This window comes from Adiantum capillus-veneris, chromosome 4, assembly GCF_014529385.1.
Source record: "Adiantum capillus-veneris isolate H3 chromosome 4, ASM1452938v2, whole genome shotgun sequence".
NCBI classification, from domain to species: domain Eukaryota; kingdom Viridiplantae; phylum Streptophyta; class Polypodiopsida; order Polypodiales; family Pteridaceae; genus Adiantum; species Adiantum capillus-veneris.
Genome location: NC_140934.1, coordinates 15,978,913 through 15,991,874, shown reverse-complemented (window position 1 = coordinate 15,991,874; position 12,962 = coordinate 15,978,913). Strand labels below are relative to the sequence as shown.

Below are 12,962 nucleotides of genomic sequence, written 5' to 3'. Positions count from 1 at the left end.
TTTTTGAATTTATAAGAAATTTTCTCTTTATATTTTATAAAAGAGTACAAGTTTGACCACTTACTTTTAGGCCCTGCCATACCCACCATTTTAGTCCCATTTGCCCTTCCATAATCTCCTTTTTAATCCCATGGCAAATAAAGACGCCCCCTTAGACCCTATTTCCTTTCTAATGTTGGAGGTGTCTTACTAATATTCCATCCTATACAAACACAGTTGGAGGTTCTGATCAGACCTCTCTTGTTAGGAACAAATAGAGGGGTGCCCAATTGAATAGCAAGCAACTTGATATTATCCCAAAGACAACTAGGCAAACTCGCGAACTCAACCCACATAGGGTGTATCCCTTGGAGAGTCTCTACAGAGTCAAAGACAGGTTCCCAAGGAACCACGCAGACAGTGGCTTTGTTAAATATTAGGGGACCTTTTTCAAGTATGTTTAAGAGATCATCGTCCTCCTTGAACCTTACTGAGCAGAATCCCTTAGTGAGATATGTGGTACTTTCAACTGCTCCCCCATGCTAGAGAATTTGATGTCCCTAAATCCATTGAATCAGCTCATACCTATTTGGGACTCTCCCACTGAATCCAAACACAAGCGTTAATTTAGCTTGCAAAGCTAGCTGTTTCTTGATGATTGCTAGCAAAATCGCAAGAGTGATTGCGTCTGCTACCTCAATTTGTTGCCGCAAAGACTTCGTCAGAGCGATGAAGGTGCAATCCACCATACTTTCCTCACAGATTCCAATGCAATCAACTTGCAAGCTAGTTCTTTTGTTCCCATTTGGGACTGTCTCTTAACTTCTTTTAGTTCCTGTGTGAGACGAGCCTGTTCATTTTTCAATTTCTTATGACTTTTGTCCCTTGGGGCCTCAATAGAACTGACATTAGCATAGTCCCCGGGCGGTCACTTTTTAGAATGTGTATGCTATCATGTGAGTTAACCGGAGAGGATTATTAAAAGATCAAAATGTATACATACAGAGGGGGGTGGGGTTTTTTTTAATAGGCACGTAGTGTAAATATAGTATGTATATTGAGGTATTATTAATAACCTCTTGAACGCACGTGATATAGAAAGCTTTTGATAAGTGACCGCCCCGGGAGCATAGTCTATAGAGCTTGGACCCTTCAATATGCTTGCGAATGATATTTCTGGTTTGAGAGTTGAAGAGCCTGAGGCCATCTTGTTTCCACCTGTAAAGATCGAAACCTGAGGAACACCTGCCTCAAGGGTCTTCACCTCGAACATAAATCCTTTAGCTTGGTCGAACACTTTTTTTATTGGCTACATCAGAGAAGACCTTTTTTGTCGAAACAACTTTATTATCCACTAGGATGGGTTCCTTGGCGACCTTTTGCTCAATCTTGAAAAATCGTGCGCGAGTTGCAATATAGGACCACTCCCCTCATCCATCGGTATGATCTCCTCATGTGATGACGCGTCAGACTTTCATCATACCTTCTTGTAAACCTCTTCAAAATGAAGATGTACCTTTCTTTTTTAATTGTTCTTCTAAACAAAATTATAAGCATCAGAGCATGGACATATCTTGATAAACACTTTAATAGACATGGGACAAAAGCAAAGTTTTTGCCAAAATTTATTAGACATGCATATCATGACATACATTGGTCAATGCAAATGGAAGATCTTGAAGAAAATCAAAATCAAACTCAATTGGCTTGCTAAGAGAGTAATCAAACCTCTATTGAAAAAGTATTGGAAAATCTTGCTTCTCAATATGCTACTGGAAATTTGACCTTTTCTGTCTTCTTTGCCCTAAAGAGCTTGTGTGGCCTTGGAGAGTCTCAAGATGTTGCTATAGAAAATCTCTCTACCTCAACCAAGGAAAACCCAAGAGCTAGTGTTGCTCAAATGTGCAACTAGCTCTGCTCTTGATTCCAATGCCTAGCTTGGTCTTTTGCTCGGTTATAAGCTCGGTGCTCACCTTTGCTTCCTAGGCTTTGAATTGAGCTACGAAATCCGACTACTCTGCTAGATTCTCAGCTCGGTGCCCTTACTGAGCTCTAAGATTCCACTTTGGTGAGCTGCAAACCCCACCGAAGCTCGATATGTTGCTCATAACTGTATACTTCAATCCCTCAATTTCACCTGGCACCCTCTGTAGACATCCGATTCCTTGCAATTTCATGCATGATTCTTCTCAAAGATTCCAAAGGGAGTTGCACACCACTGGGATGCAGGGGGACGAGAAGATGGCTTGGGCTCGGCAAAGCTTTGACACAGTTGTTGGGAGTGGAAGCCTATGGACATGTCAATGGAGAGGGGAGTGTGTCAAGCAAAAATCCCAGCTACAAATCAAGAAAATCGAAGACAGTTGTTGGGAGTGGAAGCCTATAGCTTGATACGTAGCTGGGATTTGGGAGACACGAGAGAAGAAGAAGATAAGACAGAAGTGCACACAATGGAAAGAGAGTTGAATTATCTTTTTTGGGTGTCTTGTATAGGCTCTTACATGTTCACATATACATGGCCACCCAACTTGGGCAGAGAACCTAACATAAAATCCGAGGGTTGATCTACAGGTGGAGATACAAAATCATAGGATTTACTATATCATCAACAATGTTGCTACCATCAATCATATCCCTTCTGAAAAACTTAGGATGATGGCCACATAGGATTTACTATATCATCACAACAATGTTGTTGTCATCAATCACATCCCTTCTAACAAAGTTAGGACAATGGCGACATGGACCTAGTGTCAAAATTCCACGAAGCTTGGTTCTCGACCTTCATATTGAGCAATCACTATTGGGTGGGTGGGTGTTCTAACAAATGGAAGTCCTTTTGGCATCTAAAATGTCGATGAAGAACAAAGGTGAAGTTGAATTATGTGGCAAGAGTTGCAAGTTTGGTACCCAAACATGCTCTAAGACCTCTTTGCATGCATTAGAATTTACATTCAAATGCATCTAGATGTCTTAATAATGCGCACGCTTAGAACTTGTGTGTGTGTGTGTGTACATATACACATCTATAAGAGGAGATTGCGATGATTGGCAGTAGGTAAATCTAAAAAAATGGTTGTGAAAGCTTGTTTACATCCAACCATGGTGGATGCAAAACAAAAAGATTTGTTCAATTTATACAAATCTTTGGAAGAATAGGGATACAATTACTGACTTCAATGTTGCACCACCCAAAGGGAAAAACATCTCGATTCTCAATCAAGACTTCAAGAATTAATTAAGAGCTTCTACAAAAATCGAATAACTCATACTTCATTTGACAACTAGTTTGCGGATGTTGAATATACGTTGTTCCATTTCTGGAGAAGCCATCTTTTTTGCTTGGTAACAGTACGAGCATTCTCGCTCTTGCTAGTGTGATACAAAATATGTCCGCGAGCGCTATCAGGTTTGTCTGGTCGCATTCGAACCCATGACACGGGTCACAACAACGAATGAATGCTCCACCAACCAAGCTAAAACTCCTTTGAACACAATGTTTTAAGAAATTAAGAATGTCGAAAAATAGATGAAAAATTACCAAAATATCCCACTTATTTGATGAAATTCCCAAAATGCCCCTTGTATTTTCAAGATTTCCAATGTGCTCACAAAATACACCATAATTTCCCAAAATATCCATAATTTTTGACAATTTCCAAAATACCCCAAGTCCTAAATTAAGAAAATTGAAGAGAAAATCGTTCATATGCATTCGAGCTTTCTACACAAAATGAAGGCAAGTCAAATCTCCACTACATATAGAGCAAATCGCGAGGAAAATGTGGTTTGGCTTTTTAATACAAGAGATGGAGCCAAATCTCCAGTACACTTAGAAAGAAAATCCCTCATACGTATTCTGGCTTTCCAATACAAAATGAAGCCCAAATCCCAGCTACATATCAAGCAAATCGAAGAGAAAATTCCTCACACACATTCTGGCTTTCCAATACAAAATGAAGCAAAATCCAAGCTACATATTCAATCTGCAAGTGGAGCTTTGCAAATACCCTCATTGTGGCCAAGACCACCACAACGTGAGCATGTGAAAATATGTTTTTTTCTTGAAGCAACCATCAACTCTAATACAAAGTTTTTTAGCTGAAGCACTACCACAAGTGTGCTCATTATGAAATGCCTTGATCACACACCCAGGTCCACTAGAGACCAAAGACGCATGCAAGCGCCACATACATCCCTTGGCCTTGCATACAACGGTATACCTAGATCGATCTAACTTGGCATGCATAAGCTCCACGTGGGACTTAATTGCTTGTTCTCGAACTTTTGAACGAAGCACATTGAGAGATTCAAATTGAGCACTGAGAAAAAGAGTTGTAGAGACGGTAGCCTTAAATGCATTGTTCTTTGATAATGTACTGTTTATATTACTCTCAACCATGGTTTCCCTTGTGTATGTACCCCGCAATACCACACTTGTTTGCATACAAACAAAGAGCTCTTGCATCAATTTGTATCGTTCATTGTGCTAATGTACATTTGCCTTGCACACAACCATGCCCACACATCACATAAAAGGCTCCATGCATGTCTTTGAAACGGTCCCGCACATGGGGTGTGAAAGTTCACCGCAGCGAGAAAGAAAGCTGATGTGGCAAGCTGTTGAGTCAAATGCGTGATAGTAAGACATCATACACAGTTGGACGTGCGACTTGAAAATTAAGGGTGAAGCAGCAAAGCTTAAGCGTGAGAGAGAGCAATTTCCCTACGTTCGGCTACATCATGTGCGCAATGACACCTGTGCGGTAGCTTCCCCTCGTCACTAAATGACACCTCCCCAGGGAGGTGGGATCAATGGCCCGCAGTAGGTGTCGCGAGGCGAGTGCAATCCGGGCCGTCCGATCGACATTTAAACTAGGTGTGAACTAAGCGTTGTGCACCACACCAAATTTGGTGTGAACTCGACGTGAACACGGTGTGAACTGGGGAGGGCCTGCACACCACACCACATATGGTGTGAACTCAGTGTGAATTCGGTGCGAACTAGGTGTAAACTTGTCTGCGACGTCGTGATCTATAAACTTATCCCACACATATCTTCCAACGGCGCGCGTTGGCTTAGTGATTAAAGTCAATCCCGTGGGAGAGAGGGTAGTGGGTTCAAGTCCCGGATCCGAGAAAGTGGAAATCTTTTGCATTCCGTAAGCAATCCAATGGTCACGATCAACCGGTGATTGTGAGCCATTGATCCCACGAGGTGTCAATTAGTAAAGAGGGTAGCTTCCTTGTTTCTAGGCAGCTCTATAGTTAACCTTCATGTGCGCACCCTTTGAGAGAACACGTGGGTGGAGAGAGAAGAAGTTTCCACGCCCCACCTCACTTCTTGGTAGCAGCACCCCTCCTCGCTTTTTGCTAGCGCCCCTTCAAATGCTCGAGGGTGCTCTCACAACTCCAGTACTCTGCGGTGGCATCCACACCATGCACGAGCTCGATTGTGTGCAACGTTCTACCCAGTTTTGCGATTTTGCGCAACATTTTTGCATCAGTTTTGGAGAATGCGTGGGCAAATTAGGGATTCTGAAAATAGCAAATTAGGCATTCGGGGAATTTTCGCAAATCAATATTTTCCCAAAAACTTGAACAACTTCATCCCAACGAATTTATTCACCCATGGGAATGTTGCTGCATCAAAAACTCTCTCTTCTGTTTCCACAAACGTACCAGCGAGATCGCTCGCCCTGTCTCTTCTACGATAGCAGGCGTTTGGAGCCAAAGAAGCATAATCAAGGGCTTTTCGTGTGCTACTGTAGCCGGGGAAACAATGCACAGAGGAAGGGCCATCTCTTGTTGCTGATTGGGCCGCAGGACTGCGGGAAGATGACTCTTCTGCGAGAGGTAGCCAAAGTGGAGGGAAAAGATCGGTTCATCATCATAGACTTGCGTGCAGGGCTCAATAACAGCCCAGAAGGATTTCTTTGTGCTTTTCAAGATGCCCTTGCTACATCTTATCTGAGTCAGCATTGTCAGCCCAGCGGCTTTCAACAGGCCTGGCATAATGCTTGGCAGGGTGTCACCCTCTCTCTAAAGCTGCAGGCACCAATTCCAGAAGGCTATAACACAGGATTCAAAACCCAGAAGACCTCCCAACAGGCTCACAAGGATTTTCATAATGTGTTTACAAAAGTTCTGAAACAGCATGCTGCAGCACCTCCAACGATTGTCATTGATGAGGCTAACAAACTATAGAGCTGGCTTCCTCACTAAGCGTACTGGGATACTCTTCTTTCCTACATGGACTTCTTTGTCCTCATTAGCAAGCAAGAAAAATTGGCCAATGTCATACTGGTGAGTTCCAATTTCTTCTTCAAGTTCTGGCTCTATGAAAAGATTAGAGGTAACAGGTATCGAACACATGTCATTGGTTACTTTCCAGAAGCATAGGCCCATGCATTTTTTGAGTTTTCTTTAGGGAAAAAATGCCCGTGGTCGGAGGATCCACCTTTTACTTAATGAGGTTGCAGAATCTTTGACACTGTTGGGTGAAGATGCATGGGAAGAAGATGTTGTGGAAATGTATGCGCAGATTATGGGTGACGTGGAAATGGGGCTCTCACCAAAAAGTCTCGATCCATTGGCAGTTGATGCGTGCTTGACTGAAGGACAATATATCCAGGTTGTGAGAAAGATAACAGAGTATGAAAATGGTGTATTGCCATGGAATGTTGTCACGTGACATAGCCCAACCCTATGTGTCCGTGGACAAGCTACACCACAGCAGGGTTCCCGTTAGTCAAGTCAGTTTAGATTAACAGTGATCTGACACTTTTGAGAGTTTATTCGTAGACCGTGCATGCCCAGTCACTTAGCATAGATGCATATCCTCCGGTTGCACACAGCATGATCATCGGAATTCCCATCAGAATCCATTAGCATCAATTAAGGGAATTTTCCAGTGTATTTAGCCTATTTTCCTATTTTTGGTTATTTTCACTTATTATTTTTAAGTGACTTTCCAACAAAAGTAGGTAGGGTAATTTTGCTAAGTTAATATATAAGCAAACCAAAGTTAGCACTTTTTTGGTAGAAGAGGCAGCAAGAGCTTCCCGCTCAACAAGCAACCCCCCTCAGCACCATCGCCTTGCCTCTAGCAGACTTGGCGTTTCCTTCACAACAGATCCCTCGCCATCCCCCACCCCAGTGCCCGGCGTTTCCTCATCCAGTAGATATCGCCAACAAGTCACTTCAGCCATAGCGTTTTTGAAGATCGTTAGCACATCAGTCTTGAGCAGTTTGTGGCGTTTTTGTCCCTGCAAGCTCAGCGTTTTTGCAGCCAACTACTAACGCTAGGATTGCTGCCATGCCAGCGTTTTGATCAGCAAATTCAGCATTGAAGAAACACAGGTTCTTAGTCTTTAGCCAAGTAGCAGATCAACCCCATACTGGTTGCAGATGATCCCCCATTTTCAGCCATAAAAACGTAGCCAAAAGTCATTTTCAGCGACCAAAATAGTCCCGAATTCAGCGATTAAAAGATCATAGATTTCAGCCATAAAGCCGTCGTTGTCACCACCGTCGTCGTCATCGGCATAGTCCCATTGCATCAGTCCATTGCATTCGCATTGTACACCTTTGTGCAATCAAAGTAGACTACTCTCGCCGACGAGAGTGGAGCCTTCGGAGGAGGGTTTTACAACCTCTCGGGTGTCGTATCTCTTCTCTCTCCTTCTCTCAGTCTCATTCACTTGCACGCACAATATCCACTCACTTTGTTTGTGATCATAGCATTCTCCATAAGACGGAAAGCTCTCTCTTTCCCTAAGAACTAAAAGGAACCTTGAGTAATAAAGATCACTAATCTTGAGAAAATACAACATTCATTTCCGCTGCACCTTACATTGGTATCAGAGCTTTGGAAGTGTTCTGCATCACTCAAGGAAAGAACCACAAGAATTTTTTTGCTTGTTGCAATCGCACGAACCCAAGTTTACTTGGGTGTGGCGATTCCTAATCGTGTTTTGTTGAAGAGTGACAGAAATCCCAAGAAAGAAGGGCTTGTCTAGCCTTCCCTTGTGTCTCTTTTCACTCATTGAGAGCGGACTGTGCACTTAGCGGCCGGCCAATCGACGTGAGGTGGGAAAAAACAACCTTGGTGTGAGCGCAAGGCCGCCAAGGGGTGTACCCGCAGAAAGGAGTAGAACTCGGGTGAAGAGAAGATCCTTCTCCAACGTGATTTGCAAGCGAAAGAAAACCTCAAGAACCCCAAGAACCCAAGACCCTCAAAACTCAAGAACCTCAAGAACCCAAGATTCTCACGAATCAAGGACCTCAAGAACCTCAAGACCCTCAAGAACTCAAGTTCCTTGCGAGCTTAAGACCCCAAGCTCATAGTGCATGGTCGTCACCCGAAGCGGAATGGATACTTCGCATACATGTGATGAGCATGAGAGAGGCGATGAAGACTCGTCCCCACTCGGAGATGATTTCTTTAACCCTCCCCCTTCGCCATCTACGCCACCAAGTGCTATGGAGGCAATGGTCAAGCAGATGATGGCCATGATGGATAGACAAGAAGCAAGTCGCCTTGCTCAAGAACGTGAGCGCGATGAAAGAAACGCAAGACTTGCCGCAAAACAAGAAGAAAATCGACTTGCTCAGGAACATGAGCGCGATGAAAGAAACGCAAGACTTGCCGCACAACAAGAAGAAAATCGACTTGCTCTCGAACGCGAGCACGATGAACGAAATGAACGAAAAGCAGAAAAGAACGCCGAACGTGAAGCTCAAAGGAAGATTTGCAATCAAGAAGTTATTTCTCAATTGCTAGCCTCGAAGACCGAACCACCCAAAGATCGTGGGAGTTCGTCAAGTGGTGCAAGCCACGACGCGGATTTTAACCATCCAGTTACAAAAAAGTTGACTTTTAGTAAGTATGATGGTAAGATGGATGCTACAGTTATTCATTCTTGGTTGCATCAATTTAATGCTTATTTTGCGACAACTAAGAAGACAGGAAATAGCAAAGTTCTGACGGCAGCTATGTACCTTGCTGGTGATGCCATCAATTGGTACCACGCATGGCAAGAGGCACAGCTAGCCGCGCACCTAGAGGCAGCCGACGATTTCACGCTCCTCTTTTAGTTTGGCTGATTTCCAAGACAAGCTCAAGGCGCGGTTTATGCCACCTCAGTACCTCGCACGATTGAAGGACGATTGGCGCGCTCTCAAGCAAAATGGTATACCGGTTATGTCTTTTTCTAATCATGTTTTGTAGCTAGGTACCCAACTACGCATGTCGGATGATGAGCGCAAAGAGGCTTTTCTCTTTGGATTGGACGAGTATATCAAGTACGATATCGAGGTATTCGATCCAATCGATCTCAACAAGGCGGTAGCGATTGCTCTCGCACAGGAGATGAAGCACAACAAGGGAAAGCCTAAGGAGAACAAGACTTGCACAAGTACATCACAGACTTCTCAGAACCCGCAGAACGGTAAGAATGGTAAGAATGATAACTCTTCTAACCACTCTTCCAACAGTCTCTCATCAAAGAATTCTTCCAATGAATCTAAGGGTAAGGCTAACACAACTGCTAAACCTAAGCTTACTCCATATGAAAAGGTAGCACAAGGAATTGTAGGAGGATACATCACGTCGGAAGAATAAAGCACTTATTCTAAGGAAGGTCGTTGTTTTCATTGTCACATTAAGGGTCACATAAAAAGAACATGTCCTAAGCTTGAATCGAATGAATCTAAAGAATCCACAACACCCACTACATCTGTCAATGCAATGAATGATAACACGATTGTACCCAAAGTTTCTCAGGACCCTCCCATTGATGATTCTCTCATTAAATGTTATGGTCGTACGTCGGGGCACCGTTTTGTCATATTGTTTGATCCAGGTAGTATGCATGATGTGATCAGTTCCTCTCTTGTTGAGAGAGCCCGCCTCAAAGTTAGTCCGAGATCTCCTATCGAGGTCTCTAGCTTTCGTCCCGGTATGGACGCTCTCATCACGGAGGAGTGCCTTGATGTGTTGTTTGCAATTCAACAGACTGCCTTCACTAGAAGATTTGTTGTTTCTCCTCTCTCAGGATGTGATATGATTTTGGGCATTCGATGGTTTCGTGATAATGATGCTCTCATGAAATTTGTGGCTAACACTATAACTCTCAATGCCGACAGCGATTCTCCTATTGTCATTCATGGAGAGGACATTGCTCCTTCTCCATCTCTCATTGCTAATATGCAGGACAAAGTTGAAAGGATTCGAGATAAGGAGACTCTCTCAGTCTCTTTTTCTTCATAGCATGACACACAGAACTTGCATGATTATGAGAAGCATGATGATTTGAATGATAATAATTTGCATAATGATTTGGATGAAAAAGACAAGCATGATGAATTGCATGAAGATGATGTGATTACTCACAAGGATGATTTGTTAGTGGATACTTTTTCTAGCGAAGCTAACCTCGTTGCAGATTCGATCAATCACGAAGGATCGATCTTGGCTCTCGAGCCTTGGTCCAAAGAACCATCACAAGAAGTATTATCATAGTTACAGAGGACGGAGGGGACGGACCCTAGGGATGGGGGACGCCCATTTCCGGGACGGGGACGGGTGGGGACGGACGGAAAAATGGCTGCTAAGTGGGAATGCAGGCAAAACGTCCCGAGGACGGCAAGGAATGGCAGGGGACGGAGGGGACGGCAGGAGATGGGAGGGGACTTTTTTTAAAATTTGAAAACCTGATCATTTCTAGAGGCTAGTTTCTCTCTAATAGCCATATGTTTGAACTTTGAAGCACCCCAATGGCTATAAAAGCCACCCTTTGGGTCCTCATTTCTCGATGTTTTATTAGCACATTTGCGTCTATATGACTCATGTTCTTTGGTCTATTTAGTGTAAATTTGTGGTCAAAGTGATGCTCTATGTGTGTGGCATGTGTATAGGTCAAAAAATGCCAAAAAAACTCTAAATTTTTTTTTGTCGTCCCGACCCCGTCCCCGTTTCCTGACTTTTGCCGTCCCGTCCCCGTCCCCGTCCCCATTCTCAACCCCGACCCACCGTCCTATGTAACTATGAGTATTATGTGTTCGCATGATTGACACGCACGCATTGTTCGAGTGTTTCATTCGTGAAGGTTTCCTGTATTTTAGTCAGCATCGTTATGTGATCCCATTTCTTAGGCATGACATATTGTACATTTCTCTCATGGATGAGCACGAATGTATGCGGATTGTTCATGAAAAGATGAAAAGTATGTATGTAAGGAAGTCACATTCCATGTCTCTTCCTTGGCATGACACAGTTTCTGAACGAGCACATGATTGTATGAGCACCACGCATGGGCATTTCCATTATGATTTGCCACAGTTGATTGATTTCGATCACACAGAAAAGATTCGATCTCATTGTTTGTTTGTGTTTGATGAACGGGTTGTCACTCCGTCTATTTGTTCATCTACATTGCATACACAGTCTTTAGAGAAGACAAGATTTTTTTTCCTTCACTTTACATGGAACGGGTATGTTCATGGTTGTGTTGGAGATGGTTTCAGGAATTTTCAGCCATGGAGATTCTTGAAGATGGAAGAATCAGGTCTCTAGATGAAGTTGAAGTATCAAAGGAGCCATAGAAGACTTTGAGTCGCTTTTGGCGCGGCCCAAAGAAACAAGCGTTGTAGACCTTTATGAAGTTCAAGTACCGCTCGATCCACACAGCATAGTGGACCGGCGAAGAGTCCCTTCCAGGATTCCGGATGCTGTTGGCGATCTCCCTCGACGCCATACAGTTCGGTACCAGTACCTCACTTTGAAAAGGAGGGGATGTCACGTGACACATCCCAACCCTATGTGTCTGTGGACAAGCTACACCACAACAGGGTTCCCGTCAGTCAAGTCAGTTTAGATTAGCAGTGATCTGACACTTTTGTGAGTCTATTCGTAGACCGTGCATGCCCAGTCACTTAGCATAGATGCATATCCTCCGGTTGCACACAGCATGATCATCGGAATTCCCATCAGAATCCATTAGCATTAGTTAGGGGAATTTTCCTATGCATTTAGCCTATTTTCCTATTTTTGGTTATTTTCACTTATTATTTTTAAGTGACTTTCCAACAAAAGTAGGTAGGGCAATTTTGCTAAGTTAATATATAAGCAAACCCAAGTTAGCACTTTCTGGTAGAAGAGACAGCAGGAGCTTCCCGCTCAACATGCAACTTCTCAGTACCCCCCTCAGCACCATCACCTTGCCTCTAGCAGACTTGGCGTTTCCTTCATAGCAGATCCCTCGCCATCCCCCACCCCAGTGCCTGGCGTTTCCTCATCCAGTAGACATCGCCAGCAAGTCACTTCAGCCATAGCGTTTTGGAAGATCGTTAGCACATCAGCCTTCAACAGTTTGTGGCGTTTTTGTCCCTGCAAGCTCAGCGTTTTTGCAGCCAACTACTAACGCTAGGATTGCTGCCATGCCAGCGTTTTGATCAGCAAATTCAGCATTGAAGAAACGCAGGTTCTTAGCCTTTAGCCAAGTAGCAGATCAACCCCAGATTGGTTGCAGATGATCCCCCATTTTCAGCCATAAAAATGCAGCAAAACAGTCATTTTCAGCCACCAAAATAGTCCCGAACTCAGGGATTAGAAGATCACAGATTTCAGCCATCAAGCCGTCATCGTCACCACCGTTGTCGTCATTGGCATAGTCCCATTGCATCAGTCCATTGCATTCGCATTGTACACCTTTGTGCAATCAAAGTAGACCACTCTCGCCGACGAGAGTGGTGCCTTCGGAGGAGGGTTTTACAACCTCTCGGGTGTCATATCTCTTCTCTCTCCTTCTCTCAGTCTCATTCACTTGCACACACAATATCCACTCACTTTGTTCGTGATCATAGCATTCTCCCTAAGACGGAAAGCTCTCTGTTTCCCTAAGAACTAAAAGGAACCTTGAGCAATGAAGATCACTAATCTTGAGAAAATACAACATTCATTTCCGCTGCACCTTACAAAT

At 43.6% G+C, this 12,962-nt stretch overlaps 1 protein-coding gene across 1 annotated transcript in view; it reads left to right on the top strand.

Moving 5' to 3' along the window:
• The first annotated feature begins 5,303 nt into the window (after positions 1 to 5,303).
• LOC147458777 (uncharacterized) overlaps positions 5,304 to 12,962 on the top strand; it is a 46,062-nt gene continuing 38,403 nt past the window's right edge. The window contains exon 1 of the mRNA XM_086509691.1: positions 5,304 to 6,285. Coding sequence (XP_086365817.1) covers positions 5,611 to 6,186 — 576 coding nt within the window. The 5' untranslated portion in view covers positions 5,304 to 5,610 and the 3' untranslated portion in view covers positions 6,187 to 6,285. The remainder of the gene's footprint in view (positions 6,286 to 12,962) is intronic.